This window comes from Crinia signifera, chromosome 7 (assembly GCF_055691185.1).
Source record: "Crinia signifera chromosome 7, ASM5569118v1, whole genome shotgun sequence".
NCBI classification, from domain to species: Eukaryota; Metazoa; Chordata; class Amphibia; order Anura; family Myobatrachidae; genus Crinia; species Crinia signifera.
The window spans coordinates 136,448,453-136,467,323 of record NC_139223.1 but is presented as its reverse complement, the minus strand read 5'-3'; the positions used below and the strand labels follow the sequence as shown (position 1 = coordinate 136,467,323).

Here is an 18,871-nt window from a genome sequence, read left to right as displayed (position 1 = left end):
TCCAAAGAAGAAGTGACTTCCGATATCCACGTAAAGCAATGTAAAAAGAAGTCAGGTTGTCATGAAGCAGAGCACTGTCAGCAGTGCCTTAACCAAGTGACCAGGCAGGAGAAATGGCGTCGGCACATTAAATGTGCTGCGTCAGGCACCACACACCACTATAGGGGCACCAGACAGTTGCGTGGAGAAGCAGTGCAGAACCGACAAGGAGCTCCAAATCACTCCGGCACCAACTAGCAGCCGCAAGAACTAAAGTGGCCCACAGCAAGTGCCACAGCCCAGTGAGCGGAGGAGTAGGGCAAGATGGCGCCAGTTCCCTCCATGCAGACCATGGCAGCAAGTCTCAACTGAGACCGCTTCCCGCTGTCCCCGCTATACACCCCGGAGAGATCACCAGCGTACACCACCCCCTCCCACCAAGTCACCCGGGAACAGGGCACCACGTAGCAGGGCGCACTGAGTTGATGCAGGGGGATACAGTGAAGAGAGCCCAGGCTTCCGGGTCCCACAATAGCAGTAGGCCGCAGCTGTTATTGCTGTCAGAGCGACGGAGAAAGTCTGTTGTACCTCACCAACAGGAGCAGGCAACTATCAGGTACAGCGTCACTCATTCGGCACAGGTAGCAAAACCGTCAGTAGGATTAAAACAAGGTATTACACAGGATAGATGCTGGGAGCTCCGGAAAGCTGCTGCCTTCTCCTAGTTCGTTCAAGCCACTCCCCGAAACCCTTACTTTTTAGTAAGGCAGTCTCAAGCGCCATGCCATCAAAGACAGGCGCTGAAGGTATAGGTGCAGGCAAGGTCCCTGACTCACTAAGTCCACCCAGGGGGGTAGGAGTAATGGAGGCTGGAACAACATTTGTTGTAGGTCCACATACCAGTGCCTGCGTGGCCAGGCCGGTGCTATGAGGATGTGGTCCCCGCCTTCCTGTTTGAATTTCCTGATTACCCTGGGAATCATGGATATTGGAGGAAAGACATATGGAAGACGATAATTCCATGGAACTGATAGGGCATCCGTGAAGCTGGCTTGAGGATCCCTGGACCTCGACCCGAACTTGGACACTTTGTTGTTGTGTCTGGACGCCATTAAGTCCACGTCTGGCCTCCCCCAACAGTCTTTCAGGAGGGCAAACACCTCTGGGTGGAGTGACCACTCCCCTGGATGAATGTCTTGTCAGCTTAGGAAGTCTGCCTCCCAGTGTAGGACTCCTGGGATGAAGACTGCCGACAGAGCCAGAAGGTGCTGTTCCGCCCAGGTGAGAATCCTGGAAACATCTCGGAGAGCAGCAGCACTGCGAGTACCTCCATGGCGATTTATGTCCGCCACCGTCGTGGCGTCTGATTTGATCTGAACCGGTTTCCCTCGGAGAAGGTCTTGAGAATGGATCAGGTCGTTGTTAGCTGCCCTAAGCTCCAACATGTTGATGGAAAGGAGTGTTTTTGGTGTGGTCCACACGCCTTGCAAGGATCGGGATTCAACTACCGTCCCCCCAGCCTTGTAGGCTGGCGTCGGTAGTGAGAATTGTCCACTCTGTGAACCAGAATGGACGACCCTGAGTCAGATGGTCTGTTTGCAGCCACCATTGAAGAGAAGTTCTCACCTCCTTTGTTATCGTGAGAAACGTGGACCTGATGTGGTGAGGTTGTCCATCCCATTTCAACAAAATAAGACGTTGGAAGGGGTGGGAATGAAACTGTGCCCACACCACCATATTGAACGTTGACACCATCAGGCCCAAGATCTTCATAGCCGAGTGGATTGAAACTCTGGGACTCTGCACAAACAACCTGATTCGGTTATGCAGGGAATTGCACTTGTCCCTGGGAAGAGACATCCTCAAGGACTGAGTGTCCAGGAGAACTCACAAATGCAACATTTGCTGAGAGGGGATGAGTGATGATTTCTCCCATTTGAGGAGCCATCCGTGTTGTTGTCCTGATTGTTACCTGTGGGTGAGATAACAGGACTTCCTGGGACTTGGCCACTAATAGTACAGTAAGTTGTCCAGGTATGGGAATTTTTTATGAAAATCCTGGGGGCAGTGGCTAGGCCGAACGGAAGTGCCTGGAATTGAAAATTACGATTTTGAATAGCAAACCTGAGATATTTCTGGTGTGCTGGTAGAATTGGGACATGCAAATAGGCGTCCTGAATGTCCAGGGAGACCATGTAATCCCCCGGTTCCAGAGCCAGGATGATTGTCCTTAAAGTTTCCATTCGAAACTTTGAAACCTTCACCATTTTATCGAGTGATTTCAGGTTTAGAATTGGCCTGTAAGTTCCTTTTGGTTTTGGAACAAGGAACAGAGTCGAGTAGTAGCCGAGTCCTCTCTGTTGCTGAGGGACTGGAATAAGGACTCGAGACTATAGCAGACAATTTAAGATTTTTAATAATTGTTCTGCTTTGTGTGGATCGTGGGGTAGACCCGTGCAAAAAAACTTGCGTGGGGGAGGTTTTTTGAACGAGATGGAGTATCCCTGTGACACAACTTCCCTTACCCAGGCATCCTTTGTTGTGGATAGCCACTGGTGGGCAAAGTTGAGAAGTCTGCCGCCCACTTGGAGGTCCCCCTGCGGAAGGCTTGTCATGGGCCTGTCATGGGCCTGTCTAGCGGCCCAGGCCTGCTTGGGCTTTGCCTTACTTGCCTTGTTGGTAGGAGCGGTCCTAGGGTAGGACTGACCTCTGGCTTTACCTTGGGGACGAAAGGCCCGAAAGGAAGAGGTCATAGCTTTTTGCGGTAGAGCAGTGGGCAAACACGCTGTCTTGGCAGCTGCCAGAGATGCCACAATTTTGTTAAGCTCCTCCCCAAATAAATTTTCACCCTTAAAGGGTAAGAGTTCCAAGGTCTTCGTGGATTCCAGATCTGCTTTCCATGGTCTTAGCCAAATGATGCATCGGGCCTGGACGGAGCTGGCGGATGCCCTGGCAGCGAAGGTGCCCGCATCTGACATAGCCTCCATAATATTAAATGCCGCTTGTTTAATGTGATGTACCTGTACACATAACTTGGCATCCTCAGAGGCGTCAGGGGTAAGTTCGTCTTTTAAGACCTGTACCCACGGTAAGATGGCTTTAGCTGCCCAAGTCGCTGCTGTGGTAGGTCTCTGGACCGCCCCGGTGAAGGAGAATATGGTCCTTAGGGAGTGTTCCAAGCGTCTGTCCGTAGGATCTTTTAATACAGATTCTGAAGTGACCGGCAGTACTGAAGGTTTAACTAGCCTGGTCACATGAAAATCTACCAATGGAGGAATTTCCCATGGCTTAAAATCCTCAGGGGGTAAGGGATACCTGAACAATAGATTCTTAGAAATAGTGGACTTTTTACCCAGGGCCTCCCATTGATCCCTCCTGATCTCTATCAGATGGTCAGAGTGAGGGAATTGGGCCTTAATCACTTTCTGCTTCTTAAAAACATCTCTGGTTTTAGCAGTAGGTTCAGGCTCCTCAGAGTCTGACAATAACACCTCACGGATTGCATGGATGAGAGCTGCCACATCAGTTGTCTCTGCTTGGTCAACATCAATATTAATGTCATCATCAGCATTATCATCCCCATCATCATCTGTGTCATCCTGTGCTACAGTGAGCAATGGTGTTAACAGATGCCTATTAGGTTGTGCAGGATTAGGCAGCAGCTTCTGCATAGCTATCGTAGTCTGCTGCAAGGTCTGCACCTTGGTCGATAGGGCATCCACCCAAGGTGGAGGGGACTGGACTACAGGGGGTGCAATGGAGGGAGGAAGGCGATCCACTAGGGTGCCTAACAACTGCTGAAAGGCTGCCCAGGGAGGTTGTTGGGAAACCACCGTGGCGGAGGACTGGCCGGGGGGATAAAGCAATTTACACATAGCCCCTCCTGAATGACATCCTGTTCAGACAGGCCTGCAGCACAACTCGGTACTTGTGTATTATCTGGGCGCCCGATTTTGTTAATTGCATGCCTTAACTTAAGGCATGCAATGCGATGCGATTTCCCGCAATAAAATCGCGTCAATCGCATCACAGGCAACCAAATCGCATGCTATGCGATTTTCCATAGGAATCAATGTTAAATGGTCCCAAATGATCCCTGAGACCATTAGGGTCAATGTGAAATGCCCCCCAGCCCCCCCCCCCCATTGTTTGTATGCCCCCTCATTGTTAACGCCACCCCACCATCAACGCCAACCCGAAGCGTGGCGAGCGTAGTGAGCCTGCGAGGGTCAGCCACCGAGCCCGAAGCGTGGCGAGCCCCGCGAGGGGACGCGTAATACCAGTGAAGTAATGCGCGTGCGCTCGCCACGCTTCGGGCTCGGTGGCTCGCTGCGCTTACCACACTATATAAAATCAACTTACGTGGATAGTGGGGGGATGAAAAGGTCGGAGGACGCGTACCGCCGCCCCTCGTGGGCTCGCTGTGCTCGCCACACTTCGGGTTGGCGTTGATGGTGGGGTGGCGTTAACAATGAGCATACTTTTTGTACTAGATCTCATGTCATCTCATCTCATTGCAAAACCTGTGCGATGCAATGAGATGAGATGAGATGCGATATTGTATACAATAATTGTACCGTGTATGGGCACCTTTAGAGGGATTTAGGGTGGCTGTGAAAGCGATTATTTAACCTCTAAACGGTTTCACAGGGGAGACTGTGCCCGCACTCCTGGAAAATGGCCACTGGTCTGAAGAGAAGGGGCGGGCATAGGGTTAAACAGCTTGATGGACGGCATATCTGCGGAGAGATTGGCGCCAAAGCTGGGGGAGGTACTGCAGGCCAAGCGACACCCCCCCCCCCCCCCCCCATGCTGGACTTCCCCCACCGGAACAAATGGAGCCCTGCGCTCTGGCCCCGGTGGTCTAGTGGAGTCCCTGCCCGAAGCCAGTGTCCACCCCAGCTGCTGCGACTGTCTCCCACAGCGCGCAGCACAGTAGCAGTTTATGCCCTCATAGAGGGCCTTACCTGCTCCCAGATTCCGGCCACGCTGCCTGGGGGAGAATCGGCGGTGCTAGGCGCTGTCCTCTTCCCCCGCCGAGTACCCCTCTTGAATGCGTCGTGGGGGAGTTCCGGCACCGGCGGGAGTGATGTGACCGCCCGCGCCGCCGTCAGTTGATTGACGGCGGGGCGGCCTTGAATTTGTATGGGGTGGGTTTTCTTTCTGTCAGGGCGGCTGCTATCTACAACTCTGTAAATGAGAAATCAGGTCTGAATCGGACCCCAGATTATTAATGATCATATTGCCCTTTGGTCAGGACAGCTTTCTCTGTGGACGTACCTGACTTGTTCGGCAATTACCTAGGTTAAGGTGCTGCTCACAGATGAATCCTTAGGTGATGTTGATACCATTCATGATTTAAAAGTAGTACATTTCATTTGCAACAGTACTTTCCTATTCATAATAGAAATATACTTAAGACGCTCTGTCATATTGGTTTTGACCAGACTTTCTTTGTAGGCCAAGCAAATACTTACCACTAGGGATGGCCATCAATCATCGATGATTCGAAATCATTGATGGTTTATGGCCGATGTCGAATACTTTTGCCATTGATGGGGGAGAACCAGATGTTTTCCCTCCATCGATGGCACAGCATTTAGTGAGTATTGTGCATTTAGAGGTTATTTGTTCAGCATGACGGTGAGATTTCCTTATGCGATGCCCGTGACTGGAATATCACACAATATATAGTAACATTCATGAAATATAATTACATTTAATTCTCACCTTTTGCCACCAAGCCGCGGTTAAGCTCATACTTCTCCATTAGCTCCTGAACTTGTTCTTGTTTCAGTGGCGGATAGAGGATCTCCTTTAGTTGTGGATCCCGTTGCTTGACGTTAATGAATTCTGTCATGTGGTCAACACGGAGGTATGGCTTGCTCTTCATGCCTCTGCAAAACAGCCAATATACATTGAGACGACTGACAATAGTATAGTCAATAGTAGCCAACTCATAGGCGAATGCCAGCGGGGTTTGCAGCTGCCCAGAAACCACTTACCCATAGCCTGGCCACTAGCCACGACATGCAGTATAAACATTTCTCCCAACATGACCCTACAGGGGGGACACAATGCGCTGTTCCTGGACTTACATCTTAATGTATGATTGCCATCACCCGCGGTGAAACACAGGTGATGGCAATCATACATTAGGAGGGAAGGGAAGGAGCTCAGCATTGCATCCCTCCTGGAGAGGGTCATGTTGGGAAGTGGAGCTGATAGCTGTACCCGTTAATTCAAGGCTTCTCAAAACTCGGTCCTCAGAACCCCATACAGCCCATGTTTTCAGGTCACCCAGCGGGTGCACAGGTGCACTATTAATGATTGACACTTCTAAAAGATTCACAGGTGTGAGGAGACCTGGGGTCCTGAGGATCGAGTTTGAGAACCTGTGCACTAATTAAAGGCATACTTGCCTACCTGACCCTCTCCATGAGGGAGAAAATTCCCTGTTCCTGAATCATACATTACCAAGGAAGTCCAGGAACAAAGTATTTTCTCGCTCATGGAGCCAATTGGACTCCCCCTGCCCGCGGGTCACAGCCTGCTTGTTTGCGGTGCCACCTCCCCAACGCAGGAAGCCGCAGGCACCATCTTGTGCAAGCTCTGCCCGCCGTCCTCCGCGGCTGCATCTAATGGTGGCCGCCACAGAATAAGATAAGGCCCTGAGGGACTCCTGCTGTCTGCCACTGCCCATGATCCCGACGGGTCCCCCAGTGACCGCGGTAGACAGAGCACCGGACAGGCACCGGAGGAGCCGGGGACGCCGCCTGGAGCACTGCCGTCGAGGCCGCGTTACTCGCTGCCCGCCCCTTTCAGCATCTCGGCAGGCGGAGGCTCGGCGCAGTAGCTCAGAGCCCTTCTTCTTCCCGGCGGGGACGCAGCCCCGCGAGGCTGAAGGGATATATGTTTAATAAAACGACAGACAATGATGGAATATTATAAGAAATAATATCAGGAGAGGACAGACACTGACAGAATAGGGAAGACCAGGCTGAGAGGAGGAATAGACAGGACAGTATTAGAAGACTAAAGGTAGAATAATGGGCAAAAATATACTCCCTCTCCTAGGCATCCAGGGAAAAGAGGCAGAAGACCCTATGTAACAGCTAGACAAAATGTAATCCGCCCGACCCTAAACACACCCCGAGCAACCTTATTGGGCAAACTGCTCAGCCTATTAACCCTACTGTCCCCAGGGGCAGAGCTTCCCCAATTCCACACTTCCTTGCTCCCGCTCAATCCAGCACTCGCCCATCATAAAGGGCGGAATGGAGCTGATGGCTGTACCCACTGATTATACGTTATACCAATGTCCCCTACATCATGTGCATATACCAGTAGGTATAGGGTAGGTATGGGGTCATTAGACGCAAAGGGTTCTAGTCCCACACACATTTCAATGGGCTAGGACACTAGAACATTTGATTCATTTTTATTGAGTAATACCCTCTTTGCGCCTTAGAATTCTGTCTCACACGTTAATTAATCTTTAACCCCTTTCACATAGCACCATGGACCCGGGTTGGTGGTGTATGGACCCGGGTCGAGGTGCGATGTGAAAGCACCATGACAAACCCGGCAATTGAAAGTTATAAGAAGGGTTAAACCCGGGTCACCCTCTGTATAATTGGTGACCCGGGTTTAATGTGAAAGCGCCAGAGCCAGGTCATTCCCGGGATGAACCTGGCTTTGCGATGTGAAAGGGGTATTTGTTTTCCTATCTATAAATATTCACAAAGTGCATATCTATATGATTGTACAAAAATAAGTTATAATACACCATAAGAAAAAAATAGGATTTTAATACCTACCGGTAAATCCTTTTCTCTGAGTTCTTATGGGATACAGGGAAATCGTTCATAACGATGGGGAAAAGAGGGTTTCCGTAGGAGACAGGCACTTATAAAACTTTATACAGGGTGTACTGGCTCCTCCCCTCTGCTCCCCTTCCTCTAGTCAGTTAATAGAAACTGCGCCGTAGGAGAAGAACAATATGAGAGGAATATGTGTAATATTTAACGTGGTGAGATTCATCCAGCACACCCAGACATAACTTTTCAACATACAGAGACCACTGTAGCGACCACAGAACATGTGGAAATCTCAGGGCCTTAATAATATGTCAACTATTGACAACATTTGTAAAACACTATGGCAGTATTCAATGTGAATACTGGCGATGTGCAGCGAATCCTGTTTAGGATTCGCTGCACATTCGCCACTGCTCGCTGCGTTCCGGAGCCTCGCCGGCTCCGATATTCAACGAGTCAGGGGCTCGCTGCCCCTGACCGGCGATTTTGAGCTCCTGCGGCGGACGCCGCAGGGAGCCTGAGGACGGCGGCAGGCAGGGAGATGGAAGTCTCCCTGCCTGCCCCAGAACGTTTGTGGGGGGGGAGGTGGGCTCCCCGGGTGCCAGGCAGCACAGGCTGCCCCCCGGGGGTGCCAGCAGGGGACCGGGTATATTCACTACACCCGATCATGCATATGTAATGATCGGGTGAAGTGAATATATGAATAGCTATATTCGGCCCCCTGCTGGCTGGTCTGTGTAAAAAAAAATATATATATATATATATATATATATATATATATATATATATATATATATATATAGAAAAAGTTTTTGTTTAGGACTTTGGATAGCGACTACTGTGCACGTATTTCACATGGGACAATGTATGAAAAATAGGTGATTTATTTAAACACAGAAGAGAAAAGTATAAAAATACATATGGATATTCACACAGTGTTATAAAACCATAATATAAAATGTATCGGATATAAACCACAAAGACAGAAATAAAAAAGGGGGGGAGTGGGGGATAAAAAATAGATACTAAAATGACAATATGTAATAAAAGACTGGGATGGCGATGGTGTTAGTTTAGTATAATGATTGCACTAATGGAACACAGCAAGTGAGCTAAAAAAACTGTATTCAAAAAAGTGTCAATGTGCCACCTGATGAATATGCAAAGCTGAGTAAACCAAGATATATATATATAAAAAAAAAAAAATTAAAATAGAACAAAGAAATATAGTAAAAATATATATATATATATATATATATATATATATATATATATATATATATATATAGTGCACTATTGCCGACTCTCCCGGAATGTCCGTGAGACTCCCGGAATTGTGGGTAATCTCACGGACTCCCGGGAAGAGCCCCCTTTTCTCCCGGATAAAATTTTACGCTGCCGCAAATGTCTACTGCGCATGCGCGAGATACAACAATGACGCCGCCAACGCAATGACGCGTTGATGCAGCGTCATCACGTTGGCGGCGTCATCGCCGTTATGTAGCGCATGCGCAGTAGTCATCCCGGAAGAGACGCGGCAGAAGACGGTGGATGCGGAGACTGCAGGAGAAAGCCAGCGTTAGCAGCAGCAGGAGAAACGGGTCCTCTAATCGTTCGGTAAGTATCTGTGACACTCACCCCGCACCATTCAACTAAGCCCCCCTCCTCTGCCCTAAGTATCTGTGGCTCTCCCCGCACCATACAACAAAGCCCCCCTCCTCTGCCCTAAGTATCTGTGGCTCTCCCCGCACCATACAACAAAGCCCCCCAAAAATAGTTGTAGTTAGAAATATAAGTTAGCTTAACTTATTGGCAGTGTAGTGAGGAGCAGGAGTCAGAAGTATCCCAACATGTTTCGTCCAACAGGACTTCGTCGTCGAAACATGTTGGGATACTTCTGACTCCTGCTCCTCACTACACTGCCAATAAGTTAAGCTAACTTATATTTCTAACTACAACTATTTTTGTTAGCAGCTTGAAACAGCAGTTCACTATATATACTGTATATATATATATATATATATATATATATATATATATATTTTTTTTTTTTTACTATATTTCTTTGTTCTATTTTGTATTTTTTTTTTTTTTTTTTTTTATATATATATATCTTGGTTTACTCAGCTTTGCATATTCATCAGGTGGCACATTGACACTTTTTTGAATACAGTTTTTTTAGCTCACTTGCTGTGTTCCATTAGTGCAATCATTATACTAAACTAACACCATCGCCATCCCAGTCTTTTATTACATATTGTCATTTTAGTATCTATTTTTTATCCCCCCCCCCCCTTTTTTATTTCTGTCTTTGTGGTTTATATCCGATACATTTTATATTATGGTTTTATAACACTGTGTGAATATCCATATGTATTTTTATACTTTTCTCTTCTGTGTTTAAATAAATCACCTATTTTTCATACATTGTCCCATGTGAAATACGTGCACAGTAGTCGCTATCCAAAGTCCTAAACAAAAACTTTTTCTACAAATCACCCCCTGAGTGGCACACCACCGCTCCTGGACTTAGCTGACGCCCCAACCAGAATACTAGGGGAGTGCACTATATGGGATCACGCTCCTGGACAATTACCTGTTGATATCCTCCTGGCGCATACCTCACCAAATTCTAACCTTTCCATATATATATATATATATATATATATATATATATATATATATATATATTTTTTTTTTTTTTTTTTAATTAAATATATATTCATGTGCTTACAGCACATGAATAAAAATAGCATGCCCCTCCACAGAATAAAATTCCTGATTTTTTGACACCAATTGTAAAAAACAAAACACTTTATTTTAAAAGTTCACATTCCACTTCACCATAAAAAGATAGCGATTGCTACACGGTGAATCATGGCGAAAAAAACCTTGAAATTTATTCGCCATCTGGTCATTGAATAGGGTGATTCACCGTTTTAGTCAGAAATTCGCCTTACAGCACAAAATCGCCATAAAAACCTGGCGAATCAGCCTCATTGAATACCGCCCTATGTGTTCCAACCTAAGTGACAACAGCTGAGGTACACGATGTAAACAATAAAGGTTACCTTGGCAACCTCCACCCTTATGACCGCAAGGACAGAGGGTAACAGGAGGACCCAGTATTGGTCCACGTCTCACCAGAGTGAGTAAGGCAGAACTCCGCACAGAGGCGGGCGCCCTTTATCCCATAAGAACTCAGAGAAAAGGATTTACCGGTAGGTATTAAAATCCTATTTTCTCTTACATTCTTATGGGATACAGGGAAATCGTTCATAACGATGGGGATATACCAAAGACATCAGAACGGGCGGGATTGTGTGGAGATTGCGGCAGCACCGCTTGCCCAAACTGAGTATCTTCAGTGGCCAAAGCATCAAATTTGTAAAACTTGACAAAAGTGTGTTGGCCTGACCATGTAGCGTCTCTACACAATTGTAAGGCCGACACTCCTCGGGCAGCCGCCCAGGAAGTCCCCACTGAACGAGTTGAGTGGGCTTTCAGCCCAGCAGGCATAGGAAGCTTCGCCACCACATAAGCCTGTTTAATGGTTGCACAGATCTAACACCTACAGATAATATAATGTGTAAGGGCTATAGCCTGGGACATTTTTAGGGCTAGGTGAATGCAATCTGAAAAATGGATTTAAGAATCCAAGCGCAAAACTAAAAGGTGTGCAGCTGGGTTACTGTAATGATGGTGTTTTGACACCCACCACCAAAAAATACAAGATATACAAACGAGATTACAGAACCACTAGCGCTCCTTCCTGTTCACAATTGATTGATATGGAAGCGATATTCCAATCAGGTGTGTTTTCAGAACCTGAAACAATACAAATTGCCTCCACACACAACCTCACATGAATGAAATATGAGGTGAAATGGAGGCAGTTCAGACAGATTGGTGCAATACGTCTGGTATTAAAGAGGTTAACAATTTATTCGTTTAAAAACACTCACAAACATATGCGGTAAATAGGCATGTAAAGCAAATCCCATATGGTAACAACTGCTGGGCTAGTGTCCCGTGAAAGTTCTTCTCACCACCAAGATGTCATACGGTGCGGAGTAGAAGGTGTCCGATCGCCGGCTCAGGATACCTCAAACCCGTCGGGGAAATGGCAGCAGCGGAAGTCCACAGCAAGGGATCCAACACACTTTACGCGTTTCGGACGCTCAGGTCCTTCGTCAGAAGTGTGTTGATTACTGTCCAGGGATGGGTATTTATACCCATAACAATGTGGCGGTAATATCCGGTTTTTCTGTGCAGCTGAACGGTGATTATACTCACTTCCCCGTTCTGGCGACTCCCGGAAGTGCGTCACCGCTTATCTTCCGGAAGTAGCTTGCGTGTCATACGTGCGTTCCACCTAGATACCGGACTCTCCGGAAGTAGAGCTATATCTCAGCCGCTTTCCGGAAGGCACTCTGCGTGTCATACGTGCGTTCCACGTCTCCGTGGACAGGGGAATCAATGAAGTTTTATTGACACGCTGGCTGCGTTTCACAATTACGGCATACACCGATCCCCACTGAACACCAAATAATCTGGTGCCCTAGATTGCAAGACTGGCAGTTTCAACGCTTAAGCTCCTTGAATTTTCCCCATTTGATGATGAGTTCCAGCGTTTCTTAATTAGCCACCGCTTGCCTTGTCAACTGAGTTCTTACGTCTGATGCTGGAATAATAGTTATCTGGCGTTTTTCTTGTACTTTTTCCACCCTCTGTTGAATCCTCCTGGTGACTACAAATCCACTCGCGAGTGGATTTGTAGTCACCAGGAGGATTCAACAGAGGGTGGAAAAAGTACAAGAAAAACGCCAGATAACTATTATTCCAGCATCAGACGTAAGAACTCAGTTGACAAGGCAAGCGGTGGCTAATTAAGAAACGCTGGAACTCATCATCAAATGGGGAAAATTCAAGGAGCTTAAGCGTTGAAACTGCCAGTCTTGCAATCTAGGGCACCAGATTATTTGGTGTTCAGTGGGGATCGGTGTATGCCGTAATTGTGAAACGCAGCCAGCGTGTCAATAAAACTTCATTGATTCCCCTGTCCACGGAGACGTGGAACGCACGTATGACACGCAGAGTGCCTTCCGGAAAGCGGCTGAGATATAGCTCTACTTCCGGAGAGTCCGGTATCTAGGTGGAACGCACGTATGACACGCAAGCTACTTCCGGAAGATAAGCGGTGACGCACTTCCGGGAGTCGCCAGAACGGGGAAGTGAGTATAATCACCGTTCAGCTGCACAGAAAAAACCGGATATTGCCGCCACATTGTTATGGGTATAAATACCCATCCCTGGACAGTAATCAACACACTTCTGACGAAGGACCTGAGCGTCCGAAACGCGTAAAGTGTGTTGGATCCCTTGCTGTGGACTTCCGCTGCTGCCATTTCCCCGACGGGTTTGAGGTATCCTGAGCCGGCGATCGGACACCTTCTACTCCGCACCGTATGACATCTTGGTGGTGAGAAGAACTTTCACGGGACACTAGCCCAGCAGTTGTTACCATATGGGATTTGCTTTACATGCCTATTTACCGCATATGTTTGTGAGTGTTTTTAAACGAATAAATTGTTAACCTCTTTAATACCAGACGTATTGCACCAATCTGTCTGAACTGCCTCCATTTCACCTCATATTTCATTCATGTGAGGTTGTGTGTGGAGGCAATTTGTATTGTTTCAGGTTCTGAAAACACACCTGATTGGAATATCGCTTCCATATCAATCAATTGTGAACAGGAAGGAGCGCTAGTGGTTCTGTAATCTCGTTTGTATATGGCTAGGTGAATGCCCAGGATTCCACACCATGAGCGCTCTGTGAGCTGTTGGCATGTCCCTCTGTCTTGCATGAATAGACACTGGGCACATGCGGACAACATCTATTATTATTTATAGTTATAAAGAGGAGCATATTCCGTTGCGCTTTACAAGATTAACCACAGTTATTCACGGGTCTCCCAACTGCTCCCTCCCTCACCGTGGGACCCTGCTGCCCATGGTTGGGACAATCCCCCCAAAAACTGAACTGTCCCATGAAAATTGGGACAGTTGGGATATAGAGGCCCATTTATCAAAGGGTGACAAAACTCGTGACTGATAAAACTCATTGTATATGATAATTGCGGGTAATTGAGGAGGGGGTGGGGCTAAAATGATGTGAATTGCCGTCATTTCTTTAAAGGATTCACAGGATTTGCCATCATGGGGGCGGAGCCAAAGGACATGGGCCCTTGGCTCCATCCCTGAATAACCAGCTGCTTCACCTCTCCTGGCGTCTCCCAGATAGGTGTTTTGAAATGTAGACAAATACAGATAAATGGTGCTGTAGCCAATCACCCCCCTACCTGACATTTTTCAAACATGAGACAGCTGGGAGCTGAGTGTGTGGCAGTTAGGAGCCGATTGACTGGAGGACCATTTATCATACACAACTTTTATTATTCACAAAGAGTTTTTGCACTTGTTGATAAATAGGTCCCTTCGTCCAGAGGTGGGGTTCAGCCGGTTTGCACCTGTTCTGCAGAACCGATACCTAATATATGATCAGTTCTGCAGAACCGGTGGCTAAGGAGCGCTGCGGAAGCTCACACGGTACTTGAAGCTGCTGTGACAGCCGGGCAGAGAGCTGCGTGCTGCCCGGCTGTATACTGAAAGCAAGTCCGTCACCGCCCGTGGCTATTTTGAATGCTACTGTTGGACCGCGAGCCAATAGGAGCTCGCGGTCCGGCAGCCAATAAGGAGCAGCAATGGGGGCTTCTTATTGGTTGCCACCCGTGAGCTCCTACTGTCTCTCAGTCCAGCGGGAGAATTCTAAATAGCCGCGGACCTGCTTTCAGTTCAGTATACAGCCGGGCAGCAGCACGCAGCTCTCTGCCAGGCTGTCACAGCTGATACAGCGCTTCTCCTCTCCATTAGCCGAACGCTCCATGGTGACAGTCATCCCTGCAGTCTCCTCCTCCGTGCCGAGTGCTGAGGTGTGGAGTGTGGACCCGGCGGATGACGGGGAACCCCTGCAGCAGGGTGGGAGCTCTCACTCCTGGAATCCATGGCACTGGGACAGATGCCTGTATTTACCGCTGAACAGGTAGAGACTCTCTGTGACACTCTCCAAGATGCTCTCTCTCTGACACACTCTCTCTACCTCCCTGAGATGGGGGGCCTTCCAAAACTTTTTCTATGGGGCCCAACAAGTTCTAGTTACACCCTGGCAACCAGCATGTATTCCCCCTTGGCAACGAGCATGAAGACCCTGGCATCCAGCATGAAGCCCCTGGCATCAAGCATGAAGCCCGTGGCATCAAGCATGAAGCCCCCTAGCAATGAGCATGTAGGTAAGTGGTACATGTTTCAAATATGTAATGGGAATCATGGTGTGCAGCAAAATGTGTAACTGGCATCACAGTGTGTAGCACAATGTGTAATGGGCATTACGGTGTGTGGCCTAATGTGTTATTGGCATTATGGCATGTGGCTTTATGTGCAATGGGCATTAGGACATAGAACCTGTTGTTAATTTATTTGAATCCCACCACTGGTTTATGTCCCTGTTTTTTCTGCCTTCCTGCAATGTACATTATCTGGAGGGGCCCCCATAGGCTTTCTGTTTTCTTTCCTATGCCGGCTTCAGTGCTGTCATGATCTGCCTGTTCAATGCTTTGTAATAAATGTAACAATCTCTTCCTCCTGTAGACTTATCTTTGCTTATATGTTATAGGGATTCATGTCTATTCTAATATGATGACACCCCAGGAGTTGTTGTTAATTGGATGGAGTGCTATCTTATAGCGTGACATATATAGCGTGACATAAATACATAATTTTTTAAATTTTTATTCATTCTAATTTATACTATAAGTACCTAACCTTATCTATTTCTTACATTCATTCTTACTTTTCTACACTTTACGTCACTTAATTTTCCTATTTCAGCGCATGAATAAATATAAAAAAAATAATTAAAATGGCCGCGGCCAGCCAATCACGGCTCGCCGCGTCATTGCCCCGCCCCCTAGAGCTGGCTATATTAGCCAGCTCGAGACAGGGTAGGGGTAGTCTGTCCGACGGCGGAAAAGAAGAGAAGAGCTCCTGAAGTCCTGGGTGGCACGGCCAATGCAAAAGAGCTTAAAAGGCCGACGCTCCCGGATGAAGAACGCAGATGAAGAGGCTGAAGCCCTGGGAGGCGGCGGCCATGCAAAAGAGCTTAGAGGGCCACCGCCCCCAGGTGAAGACGCCCCAGAAGCCCTGGGGGGAGGGCTGAGCTCCCCTGAGTGAAGAAAGAAGAACCAGTTTAATAAAATATTTTAAAACTAGTGTTTGTGTGTTTTATTTTAATATTTCCTTTAAAGGGGGGCCTTTAATGCCCAACACCTGTGATTCTCCCAAGTACCAGCATGTGGGGCAGGATTGCTGGGACCTGTAGTGCCACTGTAAAGGACAATATTACATTTGGGACAAGCTATCAACCCTGCACCCACCGCACCCAGGGGTGCAGGGGATAGTCGTGGGCTTCAGCCCAGGCCTGGAATGCCCTGGAGAGGGGGGACCCCTTTATTTGGGGGGGTCCTCACCTCCCCAAAAACTCCTGACCTGGGCTGACTAGTTAGGGTGGGTAATGCATTGGCCACGGGACCCCATCAAGCGTGTCCCCTGGCTATGGCATTACACCCCCTGCTAGTGGAGCCTGGTGCTGGTCCCCAAAATACAGGGGACCCCTATTTATTTTGTCCCCTGTATTTTGGAAACCAGGGCCAGCTCAAGAGCATGGTGCTGGTCCCCAAAATACGGGGGACCGCCACTCGCCTTGTCCTCTGTAATTTGGGAGCCAGGACCACTCAAAGAGCCCGGGGCTGGTCATGCTTGTGGGGGGGGGGCCACACCATTTTTTTTAAATATATATTTTTCTATGCCCTAACCCTAACCAATGACCGTGCAGGATTGCTCATCACAATCACATGGTACCATTTTCTGTAGCTGCTTCTCCTGCTTTCCGTCCTGTACTAATTGTGTGGTTGACATATGAAAAATGTGGCCGGAGCTGATGACACGCACCTTTCCCTCTAACGTGTGGGCATGCCCGTGTTTTCCCTAACCCTCCCAGAAAACGTCTGGTTACCACCCACAAATGTCGGCTTTCTGTCAATCAACTTGTGATCAGCCAGTGACTTTATCTCAGGATGATGTCATGCATGCATACTGTGATCCGTACGCACAGGGCAGGACTGGGACCAGAAATCGGCCCTGTAATTTTGAGCACACAGGCCCACCTGCAGTAGGCGGGACCCTTGCGCGGCAGAGCCTCGCTGCAAAAAGGGGGTGTGGTCCAATGGTCCATGGTAGTACATGGGCAGCATGAGCGTGCACCCAGGAGGGGGGGGGGGGGGGGGGTTAGGTTTAGGCACTAGTGGTTGGTCTTATGGTTAGGCTGTAGGGGGAGAAGGTTAGTGTCAAGGTGTGTACACACGGCAGGATATGCCGTGAGATGCGAGTCCCGACGCGATCAGATCGAATCGGGACTCACATCTCACGGCATGCCAGATGGGCACAATTTACACTATATAGTGCAGATCAGTGTTGCCTGCCCTCTCTATCTGGCTGCCGATATGCGCTCACACGGGAAAAAAAGCATGCGATTTGGCTTACGATGTTCCCTACATCGGGAACATCGGAAGCCAAATCTTACCGTGTGTATGCACTATTAGAATACGGGGAAGAAGTAAGGGTTCAGCTGCGGAGGTCACATTTAAACAGTGGGGTGTAGGGGTTAGGCTTAGGATGTGTAGGGATAGGTAATTAGGCAGCTGGATGGTAGGTTTAGTGTTTGAGGGGCAGGGGAGGGTAAGTATACTTTTATCCGACCCATGTCATCCATATGTACATACATATACATATATACACATCCCCCCCCCGTGATGACAGTTAAGCACATCAGTGTGTGTGTGTGTGATGCTGATGGCAGGGCAGCCGAGAGGAATGCCGGGCCCCGGTAAAATGTTGGGGGCGTGGCCTAAGTGTGTGTGTTGTGGGAACCTCCCACACTTAGGCCACGCCCCCAAGTGTTTAGAGGAGGGTGAAAGAAAACTAAAAACTGTAATCTCAGAAGCAGCACACACCTACAGCATGTGCTGTGCTGACTGCAGGCTCAGCATGACCTCTCACGCTGTCAGTGAGACACTCATGCTGAGCCTGCTGTCAGCACAGCACATGCTGTAGAAGTGTGTGCTACTGTTGCTACCCGGGAGGGATGGAGGGGAAAGGGAGTGGTCAGACCAGGGCCCCTGCGGGGCCCCTTCAGCAAGCCTGGGCTCGGGTAATTAGTACCCACTCCCCCCCTCTCTCGGCTCCCCTGGCTGATGGTGCATAAATACCACAATACCACTTCTTAGATAGACAGATACTCCAGAGAGAGGAGGGAGGGGGAAAGAGAGACAGAGAGGGAGAGAAGAGACTATAAAAAGACAGATGGACAGTGACACAGACAGGACACAAAACAAGAGAGAGAAGGAGGGGTTAAATAAAATACACAATAATGCTTCTACTGTATGATCCTGAAAATGATGTCTGGTCTCTCCCCCACGCTGCTGCCTGCTACTGCCTCCGAGCTGCTGCATGAGTGCATGTACACCTTCTTCCTCAGTAACTTCGTTTAGCTTTCACTTTTTTGTGTTCAATGCAGAGCACAAAACAAGAGGACGACACCTAGGGGCACCCAGCGATACTGCAGTGAGCAGTGCACTCTGAGAGAACAGCTGCTGCAGCAGCAGCTGTCTCTCTCGTGTGCATCCGTCCTCTTCTCCTTACAGCAGGCATTCCCAACCACGGTCCTCAAGGCACACCAACAGTGCAGGTTTTGTAGATATCCAGGCTTGAGCACAGGTGACTTAATTAGTATCTGAGGGATTCTGATTAAATCATCTGTGCTGAAGCCTGGATATTACTAAAACCAGCACTGTTGGTGTGCCTTGAGGACCGTGGTTGGGAATGCCTGCCTTACAGTATATAGCGGCCACAGGTATGATGATGTGATTGATCAGCTGTACTGCTGGACTCAAATTC

The 18,871-nt window shown here is 48.3% G+C and overlaps 1 protein-coding gene across 2 annotated transcripts in view; it reads right to left on the bottom strand.

Moving 5' to 3' along the window:
* Positions 1-18,435, bottom strand: part of LOC146019554 (1-phosphatidylinositol 4,5-bisphosphate phosphodiesterase beta-1-like) — a 36,170-nt gene extending 17,735 nt beyond the window's left edge. For both annotated transcript variants that reach the window (XR_014450600.1, XM_083152057.1), the window contains exons 1-2: positions 18,355-18,435; positions 5,710-5,876 (exon numbers count right to left, since the gene is read on the bottom strand). Coding sequence is in view for 1 of the 2 variants with exons in the window: in XM_083152057.1 (XP_083008183.1) it covers positions 5,710-5,876; positions 18,355-18,434 (247 nt within the window). In the remaining variant the exon portion in view is untranslated. The remainder of the gene's footprint in view (positions 1-5,709; positions 5,877-18,354) is intronic.
* Between the last annotated feature and the right edge of the window lie 436 nt (positions 18,436-18,871).